The 24,945-nt window shown below is 47.9% G+C and overlaps 1 protein-coding gene across 3 annotated transcripts in view; it reads right to left on the bottom strand.

Moving 5' to 3' along the window:
* LOC115125706 (striatin-like) overlaps positions 1-24,945 on the bottom strand; it is an 82,709-nt gene that overhangs the window by 12,068 nt on the left and 45,696 nt on the right. Inside the window, exons 5-9 of one of the 3 annotated variants that reach the window (XM_065002720.1) lie at positions 21,430-21,570; positions 20,697-20,844; positions 16,916-17,075; positions 7,369-7,479; positions 814-954 (exon numbers count right to left, since the gene is read on the bottom strand). In XM_065002720.1, coding sequence (XP_064858792.1) covers positions 814-954; positions 7,369-7,479; positions 16,916-17,075; positions 20,697-20,844; positions 21,430-21,570 — 701 coding nt within the window. The remainder of the gene's footprint in view (positions 1-813; positions 955-7,368; positions 7,480-16,915; positions 17,076-20,696; positions 20,845-21,429; positions 21,571-24,945) is intronic. The other 2 variants (XM_065002721.1, XM_065002722.1) reach the window with 2 other exon arrangements.

The following is a 24,945-nucleotide window of genomic DNA, read 5'->3' on the forward strand; positions in this document are numbered from 1 at the left end:
GGACAGAGACAGGGACAGAGACAGAGACAGGGGACAGGGTCAGAGACAGGGTCAGAGACAGGGACAGAGACAGGGACAGGGTCAGAGACAGGGACAGACAGACAGGGACAGACAGGTACAGGGACAGAGACAGGGACAGAGACAGGGACAGAGACAGGGACAGAGACAGAGACAGAGACAGGGACAGAGACAGGACAGAGACAGGGACAGAGACAGGGACAGAGACAGGGACAGAGACAGGGACAGAGACAGGGACAGGGACAGGGACAGGGTCAGAGACAGGGACAGAGACAGGGACAGAGACAGAGATAGGGACAGAGACAGGGACAGAGACAGGGACAGAGACAGGGTCAGCGACAGGGTCAGAGACAGAGACAGGGACAGAGACAGGGACAGAGACAGGGACAGGGTCAGAGACAGGGTCAGAGACAGAGACAGGGTCAGAGACAGGGACAGAGACAGGGACAGACAGAGACAGGGACAGACAGGTACAGGGACAGGGACAGGGTCAGAGACAGGGACAGGGACAGGGACAGAGACAGGGACAGGGACAGGGACAGAGACAGGGTCAGAGACAGGGACAGAGACAGGGACAGAGACAGGGACAGACAGGTACAGGGACAGACAGGTACAGGGACAGACAGGTACAGGGACAGAGACAGGGACAGACAGGTACAGGGACAGAGACAGGGACAGAGACAGGTACAGAGACAGGTACAGGGACAGGGACAGAGACAGGGACAGAGACAGGGTCAGTACCTTCATCAGTAGTACAGAGACAGGGACAGAGACAGACAGGGTCAGGGTCAGTACCTTCATCAGTGTTGTTGTCCTGGTGGTTGAGCCTGGGTGCGTTGGAGCGGGACTGGGAAGTAGAGGAGGGTTCTTTGGGATTCATGTCCTCCTGGTCCCTCAGGTTGGCCAACATGTCCTGGAGCTTAGACCGGTTAGGTCCTGAGGGAGAGCAGACAGGGGACAATATAATGTTGGGTCAACAGAGGCTGTGTCCCAAATGGAAGCCCTATGTGCCCTGGTGAAAAAAAGAGCACTAGAAAGGGAACCGGGTGCCATTTGGGATGCAAACAGAGAGAACTTGGCTTGGAAAGGTGGTACAGCTACCTGTCCCCTCCCCCGAACACACTTCCTGAATACTCACCACCCCAACATAAAAAAATGAACAAAATAGAATTTGACGAAAAAAAGTGAAAGAAAGATTTTGGGAAGAAAAGAACAGCGACACAGGCTGTAGTGATCAGGGATGAATCTGGACAGAATGGAGACAGGCTGTAGTGATCAGAGGATGAATCTGGACAGAATGGAGACAGGCTGTAGTGATCAGAGGATGAATCTGGACAGAATGGAGACAGGCTGTAGTGAATCTGGACAGAATGAGACAGGCTGTAGTGATCAGAGGATGAATCTGGACAGAATGGTGACAGGCTGTAGTGATTAGAGGATGAATCTGGACAGAATGGAGACAGGCTGTAGTGAATCTGGACAGAATGAGACAGGCTGTAGTGAATCTGGACAGAATGAGACAGGCTGTAGTGATCAGAGGATGAATCTGGACAGAATGGTGACAGGCTGTAGTGATTAGAGGATGAATCTGGACAGAATGGAGACAGGCTGTAGTGATCAGAGGATGAATCTGGACAGAATGGAGACAGGCTGTAGTGAATCTGGACAGAATGGAGACAGGCTGTAGTGATCAGAGGATGAATCTGGACAGAATGGAGACAGGCTGTAGTGATTAGAGGATGAATCTGGACAGAATGGAGACAGGCTGTAGTGATCAGAGGATGAATCTGGACAGAATGGAGACAGGCTGTAGTGATTAGAGGATGAATCTGGACAGAATGGAGACAGGCTGTAGTGATTAGAGGATGAATCTGGACAGAATGGAGACAGGCTGTAGTGATCAGAGGATGAATCTGGACAGAATGGAGACAGGCTGTAGTGAATCTGGACAGAATGGAGACAGGCTGTAGTGATTAGAGGATGAATCTGGACAGAATGGAGACAGGCTGTAGTGATCAGAGGATGAATCTGGACAGAATGGAGACAGGCTGTAGTGGTCAGAGGATGAATCTGGACAGAATGGAGACAGGCTGTAGTGGTCAGAGGATGAATCTGGACAGAATGGAGACAGGCTGTAGTGATCAGAGGATGAATCTGGACAGAATGGAGACAGGCTGTAGTGATCAGAGGATGAATCTGGACAGAATGGTACAGGCTGTAGTGGTCAGAGGATGAATCTGGACAGAATGGAGACAGGCTGTAGTGAATCTGGACAGAATGGAGACAGGCTGTAGTGATCAGAGGATGAATCTGGACAGAATGGAGACAGGCTGTAGTGATTAGAGGATGAATCTGGACAGAATGGAGACAGGCTGTAGTGATCAGAGGATGAATCTGGACAGAATGGAGACAGGCTGTAGTGATTAGAGGATGAATCTGGACAGAATGGAGACAGGCTGTAGTGATCAGAGGATGAATCTGGACAGAATGGAGACAGGCTGTAGTGATCAGAGGATGAATCTGGACAGAATGGAGACAGGCTGTAGTGAATCTGGACAGAATGGAGACAGGCTGTAGTGATTAGAGGATGAATCTGGACAGAATGGAGACAGGCTGTAGTGATCAGAGGATGAATCTGGACAGAATGGAGACAGGCTGTAGTGGTCAGAGGATGAATCTGGACAGAATGGAGACAGGCTGTAGTGGTCAGAGGATGAATCTGGACAGAATGGAGACAGGCTGTAGTGGTCAGAGGATGAATCTGGACAGAATGGAGACAGGCTGTAGTGGTCAGAGGATGAATCTGGACAGAATGGAGACAGGCTGTAGTGATCAGAGGATGAATCTGGACAGAATGGAGACAGGCTGTAGTGATCAGAGGATGAATCTGGACAGAATGGTACAGGCTGTAGTGGTCAGAGGATGAATCTGGACAGAATGGAGACAGGCTGTAGTGAATCTGGACAGAATGGAGACAGGCTGTAGTGATCAGAGGATGAATCTGGACAGAATGGAGACAGGCTGTAGTGATCAGAGGGTGAATCTGGACAGAATGGAGACAGGCTGTAGTGATTAGAGGATGAATCTGGACAGAATGGAGACAGGCTGTAGTGAATCTGGACAGAATGGCGACAGGCTGTAGTGATTAGAAGATGAATCTGGACAGAATCATGTCAAATGGAGAGAGGATAGAGACTGATACTTAAGTAGGGAAATGGGACTGAGCATCGGTCTTGTTTTGTATCATGACATCAACTTAAATAGTCTCGTCTTTCAAGGTTGCAGAGTTGATTCTAAGTGCTGTTTAAGCCCAACCGTCACTTCTATGAGACTCTACTAGAAGATGGGTATGTTGAGTGCAATATGATTCAGTCAGGGTTTGATTCCTTGTCTTCTATGCGACTCTACTAGAAGATGGGTATGTTGAGTGCAATATGATTCAGTCAGACAATTCCTTGTCTTCTATAAGACTACTAGAAGATGGGTATGTTGAGTGCAATATGATTCAGTCAGGGTTTGATTCCTTGTCTTCTATAAGACTCTACTAGAAGATGGGAATGTTGAGTGCAATATGATTCAGTCAGGGTTTGATTCCTTGTCTTCTATAAGACTACTAGAAGATGGGTATGTTGAGTGCAATATGATTCAGTCAGGGTTTGATTCCTTGTCTTCTATAAGACTACTAGAAGATGGGTATGTTGAGTGCAATATGATTCAGTCAGGGTTTGATTCCTTGTCTTCTATAAGACTCTACTAGAAGATGGGAATGTTGAGTGCAATATGATTCAGTCAGGGTTTGATTCCTTGTCTTCTATAAGATTCTACTAGAAGATGGGTATGTTGAGTGCAATATGATTCAGTCAGGGTTTGATTCCTTGTCTTCTATGAGACTCTACTAGAAGATTGGTATGTTGAGTGCAATATGATTCAGTCAGGGTTTGATTCCAAGATGGGTATGTTGAGTGCAATATGATTCAGTCATGGTTTGATTCCTTGCAGACTAACTCCAATAGAGGTTCTATAGACTGCATTAAGACAGACAATGATAATATACATGGGGAATGATACACTGTAGCTAGCAGTGAACAAATGGATATCTAAACTAGAGACAGAGTGGAGCACTGAAGGAAATGAAGGAATAACTCAACAGATACACAGACAATGTTTACACAAAGAGTCAGAATATAGAGAGTTGAAGACAGAGTTATGGAATTAAGGGAGTTGAAGACAGAGAGTTGAAGACAGAGAGTTGAAGACAGAGAGTTGAAGACAGAGAGTTGAAGACAGAGAGTTGAAGACAGAGAGTTGAAGACAGGGAGTTGAAGACAGGGAGTTGAAGACAGGGAGTTGAAGACAGGGAGTTGAAGACAGGGAGTTGAAGACAGGGAGTTGAAGACAGGGAGTTGAAGACAGAGTTATGGAATTAAGGGAGTTGAAGACAGAGATATGGAATTAAGGGAGTTGAAGACAGAGGTATGGAATTAAGGGAGTTGAAGACAGGGAGTTGAAGACCAAGAGTTGAAGACAGAGATATGGAATTAAGGGAGTTGAAGACAGGGAGTTGAAGACCGAGAGTTGAAGACAGAGATATGGAATTAAGGGAGTTGAAGACAGAGGTATGGAATTAAGGGAGTTGAAGACAGAGATATGGAATTAAGGGAGTTGAAGACCGAGAGTTGAAGACCGAGATATGGAATTAAGGGAGTTGAAGACAGAGAGTTGAAGACCGAGATATGGAATTAAGGGAGTTGAAGACAGAGTTATGGAATTAAGGGAGTTGAAGACAGGGAGTTGAAGACCGAGAGTTGAAGACAGAGATATGGAATTAAGGGAGTTGAAGACAGAGTTATGGAATTAAGGGAGTTGAAGACAGAGATATGGAATTAAGGGAGTTGAAGACAGAGATATGGAATTAAGGGAGTTGAAGACCGAGAGTTGAAGACAGAGATATGGAATTAAGGGAGTTGAAGACAGAGTTATGGAATTAAGGGAGTTGAAGACAGGGAGTTGAAGACCGAGAGTTGAAGACAGAGATATGGAATTAAGGGAGTTGAAGACAGAGTTATGGAATTAAGGGAGTTGAAGACAGGGAGTTGAAGACCGAGAGTTGAAGACAGAGATATGGAATTAAGGGAGTTGAAGAGATATGGAATTAATTAAGGGAGTTGAAGACAGAGTTATGGAATTAAGGGAGTTGAAGACAGACAGAGTTATGGAATTAAGGGAGTTGAAGACAGGGAGTTGAAGACCGAGAGTTGAAGACAGAGATATGGAATTAAGGGAGTTGAAGACAGAATATGGAATTAAGGGAGTTGAAGACAGGGAGTTGAAGACCGAGAGTTGAAGACAGAGATATGGAATTAAGGGAGTTGAAGACAGAGTTATGGAATTAAGGGAGTTGAAGACATGGGGAGTTGAAGACCGAGAGTTGAAGACAGAGATATGGAATTAAGGGAGTTGAAGACAGAGTTATGGAATTAAGAAGGAGTTGAAGACAGAGTTGAAGACAGAGATATGGAATTAAGGGAGTTGAAGACAGAGTTATGGAATTAAGGGAGTTGAAGACAGGGAGTTGAAGACCGAGAGTTGAAGACAGAGATATGGAATTATATGGGGAGTTGAAGAAGAGTTATGGAATTAAGGGAGTTGAAGACAGAGATATGGAATTAAGGGAGTTGAAGACAGAGTTATGGAATTAAGGAGTTGAAGACAGGGAGTTGAAGACCGAGAGTTGAAGACAGAGATATGGAATTAAGGGAGTTGAAGACAGAGTTATGGAATTAAGGGAGTTGAAGACAGGGAGTTGAAGAAGACAGAGTTATGGAATTAAGAGTTGAAGACAGAGATATGGAATTAAGGGAGTTGAAGACAGAGTATGGAATTAAGTTGAAGACAGAGTATGGAAGACAGGGAGTTGAAGACCGAGAGTTGAAGACAGAGATATGGAATTAAGGGGGAGTTGAAGACAGAGTTATGGAATTAAGGGAGTTGAAGACAGGGAGTTGAAGACAGGGAGTTGAAGACCGAGAGTTGAAGACAGAGATATGGAATTAAGGGAGTTGAAGACAGAGTTATGGAATTAAGGGAGTTGAAGACAGAGATATGGAATTAAGGGAATTGAAGACAGAGTTATGGAATTAAGGGAGTTGAAGACAGGGAGTTGAAGACCGAGAGTTGAAGACAGAGATATGGAATTAAGGGAGTTGAAGACAGAGATATGGAATTAAGGGAGTTGAAGACAGAGATATGGAATTAAGGGAGTTGAAGACCGAGAGTTGAAGACCGAGATATGGAATTAAGGGAGTTGAAGACAGAGTTATGGAATTAAGGGAGTTGAAGACAGGGAGTTGAAGACCGAGAGTTGAAGACAGAGATATGGAATTAAGGGAGTTGAAGACAGAGTTATGGAATTAAGGGAGTTGAAGACAGGGAGTTGAAGACCGAGAGTTGAAGACAGAGATATGGAATTAAGGGAGTTGAAGACAGAGATATGGAATTAAGGGAGTTGAAGACAGAGTTATGGAATTAAGGGAGTTGAAGACAGAGATATGGAATTAAGGGAATTGAAGACAGAGTTATGGAATTAAGGGAGTTGAAGACAGGGAGTTGAAGACCGAGAGTTGAAGACAGAGATATGGAATTAAGGGAGTTGAAGACAGAGTTATGGAATTAAGGGAGTTGAAGACAGAGATATGGAATTAAGGGAATTGAAGACAGAGTTATGGAATTAAGGGAGTTGAAGACAGGGAGTTGAAGACCGAGAGTTGAAGACAGAGATATGGAATTAAGGGAGTTGAAGACAGAGATATGGAATTAAGGGAGTTGAAGACAGAGTTATGGAATTAAGGGAGTTGAAGACAGAGATATGGAATTAAGGGAATTGAAGACAGAGTTATGGAATTAAGGGAGTTGAAGGCAGAGTTATGGAATTAAGGGAGTTGAAGACAGAGAGTTGAAGACAGAGATATGGAATTAAGGGAGTTGAAGACAGAGTTGTAGAATTAAGGGAGTTGAAGACAGGGAGTTGAAGACAGAGATATGGAATTAAGGGAGTTGAAGACAGATATGGAATTAAGGGAGTTGAAGACAGAGAGTTGAAGACAGATATGGAATTAAGGGAGTTGAAGACAGAGATATGGAATTAAGGGAGTTGAAGACAGAGTTATGGAATTAAGGGAGTTGAAGACAGAGATATGGAATTAAGGGAGTTGAAGACAGAGCTATGAAAGAGCAGCCTCAGTAAAATAACAAGATGCTTGTTCTTGATATAAGGCTTTTGTTTATATTTTTCTTACTCTACAGAGAGAGAAGAGGAAGATGAGGAGGAGGAGGCATCGAGAGAGGACTTACTCTGCCCTACTTTTTTCCCCTTGCGTTCCTTCCTGTACTCCTCTTTGAGTTTGGATATCAGACCCTGGTCCATGTCCCAGGCCCCTGACATGGCAGTCTGCTGCTCCTCCTCTACAGGGGGACAAAACCAGAGCGATAGGAGAGGCTGTCCAGGATCTAGATGTGACCAGGAATGAAGTAGCAACCAATTCCTACTGTCCAGGAGGGTTTGCCCTGGTCTTGGATAGTCCCTCCAGTAAAAGTCGCTAAGCCCAGATACTATTTCAATAGTTATAAAGGAGTTGAAAGGGAAGGAGAATACCCCAAGGAGTGTAGACCTTTAGGAGTCACAAGGAGCTCAGAGACCCCCCCCCCCACATGGACAAGTCACTGTGGAGACAATCCTTAACCAAAACCACTCTGTCCATCTTTCTATCTTTCTTTTTATCAATCTTTATTTCTTGCAATCTTTCTAATCCATTTTCCAGGTTTTGGTTAAAATAAAAACTGTATGGTTCACAAAGCATGTGACAAAATGGTAAATTCCTTTGAAAGACCAACATTGAGTCACTGATGTGATCTTCCTGTCTGGGTTGGCGCCCCCCCTTGGGTTGTGGCGTGGTGGAGATCTTTGTGGGCTATACTCAGCCTTGTCTCAGGATGGTAAGTTGGTGGTTGAAGATATCCCTCTAGTGGTGTGGGGGCTGTGCTTTGGCAAAGTGGGTGGGGTTATATCCTTCCTGTTTGGCCCTATCCGGGGGTATCATCGGATGGGGCCACAGTGTCTCCTGAACCCTCCTGTCTCAGCCTCCAGTATTTATGCTGCAGTAGTTTATGTGTCGGGGGGCTAGGGTCAGTTTGTTATATCTGGAGTACTTCTCCTGTCCTATTTGGTGTCCTGTGTGAATCTAAGTGTGCGTTCTCTAATTCTCCCCTTCTCTCTTTCTTTCTCTCTCTCGGAGGACCTGAGCCCTAGGACCATGCCCCAGGACCACCTGACATGATGACTCCTTGCTGTCCCCAGTCCACCTGGCCGTGCTGCTGCTCCAGTTTCAACTGTTCTGCCTTATTATTATTGGACCATGCTGGTCATTTATGAATATTTGAACATTTTGGCCATGTTCTGTTATAATCTCCACCCGGCACAGCCAGAAGAGGACTGGCCACCCCACATAGCCTGGTTCCTCTCTAGGTTTCTTCCTAGGTTTTGGCCTTTCTAGGGAGTTTTTCATAGCCACCGTGCCTCTACACAAAACCTGGGTTTCTGTACAGCACTTTGAGATACCAGCTGATGTACGAAGGGCTATATAAATAAATTTGAACACAGAGGTGGAAAAGACCTGATTACCACAGACTTAGAACACACAATGGAACATAATACAGGCTACATAGGGGTAAAGACAGGCTACAGAGGGGTAGAGACAGGCTACAGAGGGGTAGAGACAGGCTACAGAGGGGTAGAGACATGCTACAGAGGGGTAGAGACAGGTTACAGAGGGGTAGAGACAGGCTACAGAGGGGTAGAGACAGGTTACAGAGGGGTAGAGACAGGCTACAGAGGGGTAGAGACAGGCTACAGAGGGGTAGAGACAGGCTACAGAGGGGTAGAGACAAGTAATACGTCTAAAGTAATGAGTTGGTGGATTATGGTGATGGACACCAAATCTCTATCAACAATCTGCAATCTGAACAAAAAACACCAGAGAAAAATAACAGAAAAATGACGTGAAATGACGTGTTTCAACAGGTTTCAGAATGAAACAATCAAATATATAATAGTTAGTGTGTGTAAAATAATGAATATTATATTTATATTATTTAAGGTAGTAAATACAAGTGATGTGCAGTTATTCATTAAAAACACTACAGTCTACCAGGTTGACAGTGACCTGAGCACTACAGTCTACCAGGTTGACAGTGACCTGAACACCACAGTCTACCAGGTTGACAGTGACCTGAACACTACAGTCTACCAGGTTGACAGTGACCTGAACACTACAGTCTACCAGGGTGTTGGTTGACAGTGACCTGAACACTAGTCTACCAGGGTGTTGGTTGACAGTGACCTGAACACTACAGTCTACCAGGTTGACAGTGACCTGAACACTACAGTCTACCAGGGTGTTGGTTGACAGTGACCTGAACACTACAGTCTACCAGGTTGACAGTGACCTGAACACTACAGTCTACCAGGTTGACAGTGACCTGAACACTAGTCTACCAGGGTGTTGGTTGACAGTGACCTGAACACTACAGTCTACCAGGGTGTTGGTTGACAGTGACCTGAACACTACAGTCTACCAGGTTGACAGTGACCTGAACACTACAGTCTACCAGGTTGACAGTGACCTGAATACTACAGTCTACCAGGGTGTTAGTTGACAGTGACCTGAACACTACAGTCTACCAGATTGACAGTGCCCTGAACACTACAGTCTACCAGGTTGACAGTGACCTGAACACTACAGTCTACCAGGTTGACAGTGACCTGAACACTACAGTCTACCAGGTTGACAGTGTGACCTACAGTCTACCAGGTTGACAGTGACCTGAACACTACAGTCTACCAGGTTGACAGTGACCTGAACACTAGTCTACCAGGGTGTTGGTTGACAGTGACCTGAACACTACAGTCTACCAGGTTGACAGTGACCTGAACACTACAGTCTACCAGGTTGACAGTGACCTGAACACTACAGTCTACCAGGGTGTTAGTTGACAGTGACCTGAACACTACAGTCTACCAGGTTGACAGTGACCTGACCACTACAGTCTACCAGGTTGACAGTGCCCTGAACACTACAGTCTACCAGGGTGTTGGTTGACAGTGACCTGACCACTACAGTCTACCAGGTTGACAGTGACCTGAACACTACAGTCTACCAGGTTAACAGTGACCTGAACACTACAGTCTACCAGGTTGAGAGTGCCCTGAACACTACAGTCTACCAGGTTGACAGTGACCTGAACACTACAGTCTACCAGGTTAACAGTGACCTGAACACTACAGTCTACCAGGTTGAGAGTGCCCTGAACACTACAGTCTACCAGGTTGAGAGTGCCCTGAACACTACAGTCTACCAGGTTGACAGTGCCCTGAACACTACAGTCTACCAGGTTGACAGTGACCTGAACACTACATTCTACCAGGTTGACAGTGACCTGAACACTACAGTCTACCAGGTTGACAGTGACCTGACCACTACAGTCTACCAGGTTGACAGTGACCTGAACACTACAGTCTACCAGGTTGACAGTGACCTGACCACTACAGTCTACCAGGTTGACAGTGACCTGAACACTACAGTCTACCAGGTTGACAGTAACCTGAACACTACAGTCTACCAGGTTGACAGTGACCTGACCACTACAGTCTACCAGGTTGACAGTGACCTGACCACTACAGTCTACCAGGTTGACAGTGACCTGAACACTACAGTCTACCAGGTTGACAGTGACCTGAACACTACAGTCTACCAGGTTAACAGTGACCTGAACACTACAGTCTACCAGGTTGAGAGTGCCCTGAACACTACAGTCTACCAGGTTGACAGTGACCTGAACACTACAGTCTACCAGGGTGTTGGTTGACAGTGACCTGAACACTACAGTCTACCAGGTTGACAGTGACCTGAACACTACAGTCTACCAGGTTGACAGTGACCTGAACACTACAGTCTACCAGGTTGACAGTGACCTGAACACTACAGTCTACCAGGTTGACAGTGACCTGACCACTACAGTCTACCAGGTTGACAGTGCCCTGAACACTACAGTCTACCAGGTTGACAGTGCCCTGAACACTACAGTCTACCAGGGTGTTGGTTGACAGTGACCTGAACACTACATTCTACCAGGTTGACAGTGACCTGAACACTACAGTCTACCAGGTTGAGAGTGACCTGAACACTAGTCTACCAGGATGACAGTGACCTAAACACTAGTCTACCAGGATGACAGTGACCTGAACACTAGTCTACCAGGGTGTTGGTTGACAGTGACCTGAACACTACAGTCTACCAGGGTGTTGGTTGACAGTGACCTGAACACTACAGTCTACCAGGTTGACAGTGACCTGAACACTACAGTCTACCAGGTTGACAGTGACCTCAACACTACAGTCTACCAGGTTGACAGTGACCTGAACACTACAGTCTACCAGGTTGACAGTGACCTGAAAACTAGTCTACCAGGGTGTTGGTTGACAGTGACCTGAACACCACAGTCTACCAGGTTGACAGTGACCTCAACACTACAGTCTACCAGGTTGACAGTGACCTGAAAACTAGTCTACCAGGGTGTTGGTTGACAGTGACCTGAACACTAGTCTACCAGGGTGTTGGTTGACAGTGACCTGAACACCACAGTCTACCAGGATGACAGTGACCTAAACACTAGTCTACCAGGTTGACAGTGACCTGAACACTACAGTCTACCAGGTTGACAGTGACCTGAACACTACAGTCTACCAGGTTGACAGTGACCTGAACACTACAGTCTACCAGGTTAACAGTGACCTGAACACTACAGTCAACCAGGTTGACAGTGACCTGAACACTACAGTCTACCAGGTTGAGAGTGACCTGACCACTACAGTCTACCAGGTTGACAGTGACCTGACCACTACAGTCTACCAGGTTGACAGTGACCTGACCACTACAGTCTACCAGGTTGACAGTGACCTGAACACTACAGTCTACCAGGTTGACAGTGACCTGAACACTACAGTCTACCAGGTTGACAGTGACCTGAACACTACAGTCTACCAGGTTAACAGTGACCTGAACACTACAGTCAACCAGGTTGACAGTGACCTGAACACTACAGTCTATCAGGTTGACAGTGACCTGAACACTACAGTCTACCAGGTTGACAGTGACCTGAACACTACAGTCTACCAGGTTGACAGTGACCTGACCACTACAGTCTACCAGGTTGACAGTGACCTGACCACTACTGTCTACCAGGTTGACAGTGCCCTGAACACTACAGTCTACCAGGTTGACAGTGACCTGAACACTACAGTCTACCAGGGTGTTGGTTGACAGTGACCTGAACACTACAGTCTACCAGGTTGACAGTGACCTGACCACTACAGTCTACCAGGTTGACAGTGCCCTGAACACTACAGTCTACCAGGGTGTTGGTTGACAGTGACCTGACCACTACAGTCTACCAGGTTGACAGTGACCTGAACACTACAGTCTACCAGGTTGACAGTGACCTGAACACTACAGTCTACCAGGTTAACAGTGACCTGAACACTACAGTCTACCAGGTTGAGAGTGCCCTGAACACTACAGTCTACCAGGTTGACAGTGCCCTGAACACTACAGTCTACCAGGTTGACAGTGACCTGAACACTACATTCTACCAGGTTGACAGTGACCTGAACACTACAGTCTACCAGGTTGACAGTGACCTGACCACTACAGTCTACCAGGTTGACAGTGACCTGAACACTACAGTCTACCAGGTTGACAGTGACCTGACCACTACAGTCTACCAGGTTGACAGTGACCTGAACACTACAGTCTACCAGGTTGACAGTGACCTGAACACTACAGTCTACCAGGTTGAGAGTGCCCTGAACACTACAGTCTACCAGGTTGACAGTGACCTGAACACTACAGTCTACCAGGGTGTTGGTTGACAGTGACCTGAACACTACAGTCTACCAGGTTGACAGTGACCTGAACACTACAGTCTACCAGGTTGACAGTGACCTGAACACTACAGTCTACCAGGTTGACAGTGACCTGAACACTACAGTCTACCAGGTTGACAGTGACCTGACCACTACAGTCTACCAGGTTGACAGTGACCTGAACACTACAGTCTACCAGGTTGACAGTGCCCTGAACACTACAGTCTACCAGGGTGTTGGTTGACAGTGACCTGAACACTACATTCTACCAGGTTGACAGTGACCTGAACACTACAGTCTACCAGGTTGAGAGTGACCTGAACACTAGTCTACCAGGATGACAGTGACCTAAACACTAGTCTACCAGGATGACAGTGACCTGAACACTAGTCTACCAGGGTGTTGGTTGACAGTGACCTGAACACTACAGTCTACCAGGGTGTTGGTTGACAGTGACCTGAACACTACAGTCTACCAGGTTGACAGTGACCTGAACACTACAGTCTACCAGGTTGACAGTGACCTCAACACTACAGTCTACCAGGTTGACAGTGACCTGAACACTACAGTCTACCAGGTTGACAGTGACCTGAACACTACAGTCTACCAGGTTGACAGTGACCTGAAAACTAGTCTACCAGGGTGTTGGTTGACAGTGACCTGAACACCACAGTCTACCAGGTTGACAGTGACCTGAACACTACAGTCTACCAGGTTGACAGTGACCTCAACACTACAGTCTACCAGGTTGACAGTGACCTGAAAACTAGTCTACCAGGGTGTTGGTTGACAGTGACCTGAACACTAGTCTACCAGGGTGTTGGTTGACAGTGACCTGAACACCACAGTCTACCAGGATGACAGTGACCTAAACACTAGTCTACCAGGTTGACAGTGACCTGAACACTACAGTCTACCAGGTTGACAGTGACCTGAACACTACAGTCTACCAGGTTGACAGTGCCCTGAACACTACAGTCTACCAGGTTGACAGTGACCTGAACACTACAGTCTACCAGGGTGTTGGTTGACAGTGACCTGAACACTACAGTCTACCAGGTTGACAGTGACCTGAACACTACAGTCTACCAGGTTGACAGTGACCTGAACACTACAGTCTACCAGGTTGACAGTGACCTGAACACTACAGTCTACCAGGTTGACAGTGACCTCAACACTACAGTCTACCAGGTTGACAGTGACCTCAACACTACAGTCTACCAGGTTGACAGTGACCTCAACACTACAGTCTACCAGGTTGACAGTGACCTGAACACTACAGTCTACCAGGTTGACAGTGACCTGAACACTACAGTCTACCAGGTTGACAGTGACCTGAACACTACAGTCTACCAGGTTGACAGTGACCTCAACACTACAGTCTACCAGGTTGACAGTGACCTGAACACTACAGTCTACCAGGTTGACAGTGACCTGAACACTACAGTCTACCAGGTTGACAGTGACCTGAACACTAGTCTACCAGGATGACAGTGACCTAAACACTAGTCTACCAGGTTGACAGTGACCTGAACACTAGTCTACCAGGGTGTTGGTTGACAGTGACCTGAACACTACAGTCTACCAGGGTGTTGGTTGACAGTGACCTGAACACTACAGTCTACCAGGTTGACAGTGACCTGAACACTACAGTCTACCAGGTTGACAGTGACCTCAACACTACAGTCTACCGGGTTGACAGTGACCTGAACACTAGTCTACCGGGTTGACAGTGACCTGAACACTACAGTCTACCAGGTTGACAGTGACCTGGACACTACAGTCTACCAGGTTGACAGTGACCTGGACACTACAGTCTACCAGGTTGACAGTGACCTGGACACTACAGTCTACCAGGTTGACAGTGACCTGAACACTACAGTCTACCAGGTTGACAGTGACCTGAACACTAGTCTACCAGGTTGGCAGTGACCTGAACACTAGTCTACCAGGTTGACAGTGACCTGAACACTAGTCTACCAGGTTGACAGTGACCTGAACACTAGTCTACCAGGTTGACAGTGACCTGAACACTACAGTCTACCAGGTTGACAGTGACCTGGACACTACAGTCTACCAGGTTGACAGTGACCTGAACACAACAGTCTACCAGGTTGACAGTGACCTGAACACTAGTCTACCAGGTTGACAGTGACCTGAACACTATAGTCTACCAGGATGACAGTGACCTGAACACTAGTCTACCAGGGTGTTGGTTGACAGTGACCTGAACACTACAGTCTACCAGGTTGACAGTGACCTGACCACTACAGTCTACCAGGTTGACAGTGACCTGAACACTACAGTCTACCAGGTTGACAGTGACCTGAACACTACAGTCTACCAGGTTGACAGTGACCTGACCACTACAGTCTACCAGGTTGACAGTGACCTGAACACTACAGTCTACCAGGTTGACAGTGACCTGAACACTAGTCTACCAGGTTGACAGTGACCTGAACACTACAGTCTACCAGGTTGACAGTGACCTGAACACTAGTCTACCAGGATGACAGTGACCTAAACACTAGTCTACCAGGTTGACAGTGACCTGAACACTAGTCTACCAGGGTGTTGGTTGACAGTGACCTGAACACTACAGTCTACCAGGGTGTTGGTTGACAGTGACCTGAACACTACAGTCTACCAGGTTGACAGTGACCTGAACACTACAGTCTACCAGGTTGACAGTGACCTGAACACTACAGTCTACCAGGTTGACAGTGACCTGAACACTACAGTCTACCAGGTTGACAGTGACCTGAACACTAGTCTACCGTGTTGACAGTGACCTGAACACTACAGTCTACCAGGTTGACAGTGACCTGGACACTACAGTCTACCAGGTTGACAGTGACCTGAACACTACAGTCTACCAGGTTGACAGTGACCTGAACACTAGTCTACCAGGTTGACAGTGACCTGAACACTACAGTCTACCAGGTTGACAGTGACCTGAACACTAGTCTACCAGGTTGACAGTGACCTGAACACTAGTCTACCAGGTTGACAGTGACCTGAACACTACAGTCTACCAGGTTGACAGTGACCTGGACACTACAGTCTACCAGGTTGACAGTGACCTGAACACAACAGTCTACCAGGTTGACAGTGACCTGAACACTAGTCTACCAGGTTGACAGTCACCTGAACACTACAGTCTACCAGGATGACAGTGACCTGAACACTAGTCTACCAGGGTGTTGGTTGACAGTGACCTGAACACTACAGTCTACCAGGTTGACAGTGACCTGGACACTACAGTCTACCAGGTTGACAGTGACCTGGACACTACAGTCTACCAGGTTGACAGTGACCTGGACACTACAGTCTACCAGGTTGACAGTGACCTGACCACTACAGTCTACCAGGTTGACAGTGACCTGACCACTACAGTCTACCAGGTTGACAGTGACCTGAACACTACAGTCTACCAGGGTGTTGGTTGACAGTGAACCTGAACACTACAGTCTACCAGGTTGACAGTGACCTGAACACTACAGTCTACCACGTTGACAGTGACCTGAACACTACAGTCTACCAGGGTGCTGGTTGACAGTGAACCTGAACACTACAGTCTACCAGGGTGTTGGTTGACAGTGAACCTGAACACTACAGTCTACCAGGTTGACAGTGACCTGAACACTAGTCTACCACGTTGACAGTGACCTGAACACTAGTCTACCAGGTTGACAGTGACCTGAACACTAGTCTACCAGGTTGACAGTGACCTGAACACTAGTCTACCAGGGTGTTGGTTGACAGTGACCTGAACACTAGTCTACCAGGGTGTTGGTTGACAGTGACCTGAACACTACAGTTTACCAGGTTGACAGTGACCTGAACACTAGTCTACCAGGGTGCTAATATTTTAGTCAGAGGGACAGGTTTTAACCTTGTTTATTTACGTGTGTAACTCACCCCAGTTGGTCCCGTTCCCTGCGCTGCGGGACTCAGGTGATGTGTCCATATCATCTGGACCAGACAGGAAGTCAAAGCCCTTCAGTGCATCCTCAGTGTCTGGGTCCTCACTTGTGTCCATACTGGTGGACAGGGCAGATGATGGCTTCTTCCTCACTATCTAAGAGACAGAGACAGAGGCAGAGACAGAGACAGAGACAGAGAAGGAGGCAGAGACAGAGAAGGAGGCAGAGACAGAGGCAGAGACAGAGGCAGAGACAGAGACAGAGACAGAGGCAGAGACAGAGGCAGAGACAGAGGCAGAGACAGAGACAGAGACAGAGACAGAGAAGGAGGCAGAGACAGAGAAGGAGGCAGAGACAGAGAAGGAGGCAGAGACAGAGACAGAGAAGGAGGCAGAGACAGAGAAGGAGGCAGAGACAGAGAAGGAGGCAGAGACAGAGGCAGAGACAGAGACAGAGACAGAGGCAGAGACAGAGACAGAGACAGAGGCAGAGACAGAGGCAGAGACAGAGACAGAGGCAGAGACAGAGAAGGAGGCAGAGACAGAGAAGGAGGCAGAGACAGAGGCAGAGACAGAGAAGGAGGCAGAGACAGAGAAGGAGGCAGAGAAGGAGGCAGAGAAGGAGGCAGAGACAGAGGCAGAGACAGAGACAGAGAAGGAGGCAGAGAAGGAGGCAGAGACAGAGACAGAGAAGGAGGCAGAGACAGAGACAGAGGCAGAGAAGGAGGCAGAGACAGAGACAGAGACAGAAGGAGGCAGAGACAGAGACAGAGAAGGAGGCAGAGACAGAGGCAGAGACAGAGACAGAGGCAGAGACAGAGAAGGAGGCAGAGACAGAGGCAGAGACAGAGGCAGAGGCAGAGACAGAGACAGAAACAGAGGCAGAGACAGAGACAGAGAAGGAGGCAGAGACAGAGACAGAGAAGGAGGCAGAGACAGAGGCAGAGACAGAGAAGGAGGCAGAGGCAGAGACAGAGACAGAGAAGGAGGCAGAGACAGAGGCAGAGACAGAGGCAGAGGCAGAGACAGAGAAGGAGGCAGAGACAGAGAAGGAGACAGAGGCAGAGACAGAGACAGAGGCAGAGAAGGAGGCAGAGACAGAGACAGAGGCAGAGACAGAGGCAGAGACAGAGGCAGAGACAGAGACAGAGGCAGAGACAGAGAAGGAGGCAGAGACAGAGAAGGAGGCAGAGACAGAGAAGGAGGCAGAGACAGAGAAGGAGGCAGAGACAGAGACAGAGAAGGAGGCAGAGACAGAGGCAGAGACAGAGAAGGAGGCAGAGAAGGAGGCAGAGAAGGAGGCAGAGACAGAGACAGAGAAGGAGGCAGAGAGAGGCAGAGACAGAGAAGGAGGCAGAGACAGAGAAGGAGGCAGAGACAGAGACAGAGAAGGAGGCAGAGACAGAGACAGAGACAGAGGCAGAGACAGAGGCAGAGACAGAGGCAGAGACAGAGAAGGAGGCAGAGACAGAGAAGGAGGCAGAGACAGAGAAGGAGGCAGAGACAGAGAAGGAGGCAGAGACAGAGAAGGAGGCAGAGACAGAGAAGGAGGCAGAGACAGAGAAGGAGGCAGAGACAGAGAAGGAGGCAGAGACAGAGACAGAGAAGGAGGCAGAGACAGAGACAGAGACAGAGACAGAGGCAGAGACAGAGAAGGAGGCAGAGACAGAGAAGGAGGCAGAGACAGAGAAGGAGGCAGAGACAGAGACAGAGAAGGAGGCAGAGACAGAGAAGGAGGCAGAGACAGAGAAGGAGGCAGAGACAGAGACAGAGACAGAGGCAGAGACAGAGAAGGAGGCAGAGACAGAGGCAGAGACAGAGGCAGAGACAGAGGCAGAGACAGAGAAGGAGGCAGAGACAGAGAAGGAGGCAGAGACAGAGAAGGAGGCAGAGACAGAGAAGGAGGCAGAGACAGAGAAGGAGGCAGAGACAGAGAAGGAGGCAGAGACAGAGACAGAGACAGACACAGAGAAGGAGGCAGAGACAGAGACAGAGAAGGAGGCAGAGACAGAGGCAGAGACAGAGAAGGAGGCAGAGACAGAGAAGGAGGCAGAGACAGAGACAGAGACAGAGAAGGAGGCAGAGACAGAGACAGAGACAGAGGCAGAGACGGAGGCAGAGACAGAGGCAGAGACAGAGACAGAGAAGGAGGCAGAGACAGAGAAGGAGGCAGAGACAGAGAAGGAGGCAGAGACAGAGAAGGAGGCAGAGACAGAGACAGAGACAGAGGCAGAGAAGGAGGCAGAGACAGAGAAGGAGGCAGAGACAGAGAAGGAGGCAGAGACAGAGACAGAGAAGGAGGCAGAGACAGAGAAGGAGGCAGAGACAGAGAAGGAGGCAGAGACAGAGACAGAGACAGAGGCAGAGACAGAGACAGAGAAGGAGGCAGAGACAGAGAAGGAGGCAGAGACAGAGGCAGAGACAGAGAAGGAGGCAGAGACAGAGAAGGAGGCAGAGACAGAGAAGGAGGCAGAGACAGAGAAGGAGGCAGAGACAGAGGCAGAGGCAGAGGCAGAGACAGAGAAGGAGGCAGAGACAGAGGCAGAGACAGAGAAGGAGGCAGAGACAGAGACAGAGAAGGAGGCAGAGACAGAGACAGAGAAGGAGGCAGAGACAGACACAGAGACAGAGACAGACACAGAGACAGAGACAGAGAAGGAGGCAGAGACAGAGACAGAGACAGAGGCAGAGACAGAGGCAGAGACAGAGAAGGAGGCAGAGAAGGAGGCAGAGACAGAGAAGGAGGCAGAGACAGAGAAGGAGGCAGAGACAGAGAAGGAGGCAGAGACAGAGACAGAGAAGGAGGCAGAGACAGAGACAGAGAGAGAGAAGAAGGCAGAGACAGAGACAGAGGCAGAGGCAGAGGCAGAGGCAGAGACAGTCACAGAGACAGAGACAGAGACAGTCACAGAGACAGAGGCAGAGGCAGAGACAGAGGCAGAGACAGAGACAGAGGCAGAGACAGAGACAGAGACAGAGGCAGAGACAGAGAAGGAGGCAGAGACATTGAGGCATATTGTGACTGCCAGCAGACAGAAATCCATTCTGATATTGTCAGATCAGTTCTGTTAATTGACTGATATTATCATGAACTTCAGAAGTAAAACGATTTAGCTAAGCGTTTGTCTGTGTGTGTGATGCATGTCTGTGTGTGTGATGCATGTCTGTGTGTGTCTGATGCATGTCTGTGTGTGTCTGATGCATGTCTGTGTGTGTCTGATGCATGTCTGTGTGTGTGTGATGCATGTCTGTGTGTGTGTGATGCATATCTGTGTGTGTGTGTGATGCATGTCTGTGTGTGTGTGTGATGCATGTCTGTGTGTGTGTGTGATGCATATCTGTGAGTGTGTGTGATGCGTATCTGTGTGTGTGTGTGATGCATATCTGTGTGTGTGTGATGCATATCAGTGTGTGTGTGATGCATATCAGTGTGTGTGTGATGCGTATCTGTGTGTGTGATGCATGTCTGTGTGTGTGTGATGCATATCTGTGAGTGTGTGTGTGTGTGTGTGTGTGTGTGTGTGTGATGCATATCTGTGTGTGTGTGTGATGCATATCTGTGAGTGTGTGTGTGTGTGTGTGTGTGATGCATATCTGTGTGTGTGTGTGATGCATATCTGTGTGTGTGTGTGTGTGTGTGATGCATATCTGTGTGTGTGTGTGTGTGTGTGTGTGTGTGTGTGTGTGTGTGTGTGTGTGTGTGTGTGTGATGCATGTCTGTGTGTGTGTGATGCATATCTGTGTGTGTGTGTGTGTGTGTGTGTGTGTGCACCTTACCGTCCCTGTAGGTCCTGTCTGTTCCATGATAGTCCTGTCATTCCCTGAACCGTCTTCATCATCATCTTCATCACTGTAGTCAGCTGCAGAGCTTTCTATGAACCTGAAGGCCTCCTGTACAACACTGGACTCAGATTGCTCTGTATTCCTGCTCTCACACACACACACACACACACACACACACACACACACACACACACACACTGGTTCACTCTGCCAGAGGCAACACGGACCTAGCTGTCCTAACAATATCAAGGCAGTTTCTCTAGGTTGGGGCCTGATCCACCATCTTGACCTCTCCATCTTACATATCAGTTTCTCTAGGTTGGGGCCATAGAAATAGAATGACAAGAATTATATTATTGGTCTGAGGTATTTTCTCCCTTCTAGTAATGCTATCATTGGCACCATCCTGTGGGGGCACCATCCTGTGGGGTACCATCCTGTGGGGGTACCATCCTGTGGGGGTACCATCCTGTGGGGGTACCATCCTGTGGGGGCACCATCCTGTGGGGTACCATCCTGTGGGGGCACCATCCTGTGGGGGCACCATCCTGTGGGGGTACCATCCTGTGGGGGTACCATCCTGTGGGGGTACCATCCTGTGGGGGCACCATCCTGTGGGGGCACCATCCTGTGGGGTACCATCCTGTGGGGGCACCATCCTGTGGGGGTACCATCCTGTGGGGGTACCATCCTGTGTGTGTATTGACAGTGAGGTGTGTTAACTTACCCTCCTCTGGTGCGCGTGTTTGTTCCGTTGGCCGTCCTCTCCACAGGGCCACCTCCGTCTCCGGCCAGACCCAGCAGGGTTTGCACCCTGCGCGCCTTCACATCCAGGATGGTGTCTGTGTACCCCACCTCCCGGAGATACCTGGACACATTAGACAGGCTGTGTGAGTGTTTTTTAGTCCCAGGAGGAGCTTGACCCTACGCCTCCCACTACTGTCAGTTGAGTCAGACTGCTGGGAGAGAAAGATGCACACAACATGACACAGGAGAGGAGACAGAGCCTTCGGGTCTGGTGAAGATCTCCTTTAAATCACACAAGGACATTTATATTACAGATGTATATTTCCTCCGATCAAACCTGCTGACAGAGAGAAAGACAGACATCATTACACTGGTGTCCTCTAACACACAACCAGCATCATTACACTGGTGTCCTCTAACACATAACCAGCATCATTACACTGGTGTCCTCTAACACATAACCAGCATCATTACACTGGTGTCCTCTAACGCATAACCAGCATCATTACACTGGTGTCCTCTAACGCACAACCAGCATCATTACACTGGTGTCCTCTAACACACAACCAGCATCATTACACTGGTGTCCTCTAACGCATAACCAGCATCATTACACTGGTGTCCTCTAACACACAACCAGCATCATTACACTGGTGTCCTCTAACGCATAACCAGCATCATTACACTGGTGTCCTCTAACACACAACCAGCATCATTACACTGGTGTCCTCTAACACATAACCAGCATCATTACACTGGTGTCCTCTAACACATAACCAGCATCATTACACTGGTGTCCTCTAACACACAACCAGCATCATTACACTGGTGTCCTCTAACGCATAACCATCTCAGCTGTGTTGAAGACAAGACAACCAGCATCATTACACTGGTGTCCTCTAACACATAACCAGCATCATTACACTGGTGTCCTCTAACACACAACCAGCATCATTACACTGGTGTCCTCTAACAAATAACCAGCATCATTACACTGGTGTCCTCTAACAAATAACCAGCATCATTACACTGGTGTCCTCTAACACATAACCATCTCAGCTGTGTTGAAGACAAGACAACCAGCATCATTACACTGGTGTCCTCTAACACATAACCAGCATCATTACACTGGTGTCCTCTAACACATAACCAGCATCATTACACTGGTGTCCTAACACATCTCATTAACACATAACCAGCATCATTACACTGGTGTCCTCTAACACACAACCAGCATCATTACACTGGTGTCCTCTAACACATAACCAGCATCATTACACTGGTGTCCTCTAACGCATAACCAGCATCATTACACTGGTGTCCTCTAACACATAACCAGCATCATTACACTGGTGTCCTCTAACACATAACCAGCATCATTACACTGGTGTCCTCTAACACATAACCATCTCAGCTGTGTTGAAGACAAGACAACCAGCATCATTACACTGGTGTCCTCTAACGCACAACCAGCATCATTACACTGGTGTCCTCTAACGCACAACCAGCATCATTACACTGGTGTCCTCTAACACATAACCAGCATCATTACACTGGTGTCCTCTAACACATAACCAGCATCATTACACTGGTGTCCTCTAACACATAACCAGCATCATTACACTGGTGTCCTCTAACGCATAACCAGCATCATTACACTGGTGTCCTCTAACACATAACCATCTCAGCTGTGTTGAAGACAAGACAACCAGCATCATTACACTGGTGTCCTCTAACGCACAACCAGCATCATTACACTGGTGTCCTCTAACGCACAACCAGCATCATTACACTGGTGTCCTCTAACACATAACCAGCATCATTACACTGGTGTCCTCTAACACATAACCAGCATCATTACACTGGTGTCCTCTAACACATAACCAGCATCATTACACTGGTGTCCTCTAACACATAACCAGCATCATTACACTGGTGTCCTCTAACACATAACCAGCATCATTACACTGGTGTCCTCTAACACATAACCAGCATCATTACACTGGTGTCCTCTAAGGTACTTTCTGCTTTCATTTTTCCTTTTTAGCAGTAATAAGGAGGTTTATCATCAGATTTGCCAAATGGAGAGCGAGGGAGAGCTTTGTATGCGTCTCTGTGTGTGGAGTAAAGGTGGTCCCAGAGTTCTTTTTCCCTCTGGTTGCACATTTAACATGCTGATAGAAATGAGGTAAAACTGATTTGACTGGCTGGCTAGCTGACTTTGACTGGCTGGCTAGCTGACTGGCTGGTTGACTGGCTGGCTCCCCGGCTACGAGGAGCGCCGCCTCTGGGTGAACGTTTTCTTATTGGCGGAATATCAATCATTCAATGCTATCAAAGTCCCAACCTCTGACTGAGGGTGGTATGTAAACAGCTATGAAGAACACAGATGAGAACTCTCTCGGTAGGTAGTGTGGTCTACAGCTTATCATGAGATACTCTACCTCAGGTGAGCAATAGCTCGAGACTTCCTTACATATGGTGCACCAGTGGTTGTTTACAAAAATACAAAAATACACAGACTGCCTCCCCTTGTCTTACCAGACGCCACTGTTCTATCCTGACGGTACATCGTATAACCAGCCAGCTGTATGTTGATGTTGTCGTCGTTCAGCCACGACTCCGTGAAATATAAGATGTTACCGTTTTTAATGTCCAGTTAGTAGTTTAATCTTCCCCGTAACTCGTCCATGATATTGTCCAAAGATTGCATGTTTGCGAGCAGAATTGGGGAAGTGGGGGTTTATTCAATCACCTTCGACTCCTCAGAAGGCAGTCCGCCCCCCGTCATCTCTTTCTCCGCCTCCTCTTCACGCAGACCACTGGAGTCAAATCAAATCAAATCAAATGTATTTATATAGCCCTTCGTACATCAGCTGATATCTCAAAGTGCTGTACAGAAACCCAGCCTAAAACCCCAAACAGCAAGCAATGCAGGTGTAAAAGCACGTCGGGGCCTGTTCCCAAGGGGGTCGGGGCCTGTTCCCAAGGGGGTCGGGGCCTGTTCCCAAGGGGGTCGGGGCCTGTTCCCAAGGGGGTCGGGGCCTGTTCCCAAGGGGGTCGGGGCCTGTTCCCAAGGGAGCCGTTTATCCTCCGCCTCGTGTTCGTCAGAGTGGTGAAAGAAGAAAAAGGATTCTGTCCGTGGTGTGTAATCGCAGACCTGATGTCCAGAAGTTATTTTCGGTCATAAGAGACGGTAGCGGAAAATGAGTAAAAAAATAAAGTTACAAACAACGCAGATAAACGAACAAAAAAACACAATCGGTTCAAGTAAAACGTCCTCCTTCTGCTCCGGCGCCACCTTAGAAAGGCCTGTCTGTCTGGCAGCAAGGTAGAGCAGTACTGTTTGTCTCAGACAACGAGTCTAAGTGTGACACTGCCATGCAGACTACACAACGGCCAGTCTGAAAAGAGGAGCCGCCAGAGCCGCTGAAAAGCCGTTTTGACTGGAGTCTGTCTGAGGTAATTCTGAGGAGACACTAAAGGTCAAATGCAA

The sequence above is a fragment of the Oncorhynchus nerka genome, linkage group LG16 (assembly GCF_034236695.1).
Source record: "Oncorhynchus nerka isolate Pitt River linkage group LG16, Oner_Uvic_2.0, whole genome shotgun sequence".
Lineage (NCBI taxonomy): Eukaryota > Metazoa > Chordata > Actinopteri > Salmoniformes > Salmonidae > Oncorhynchus > Oncorhynchus nerka.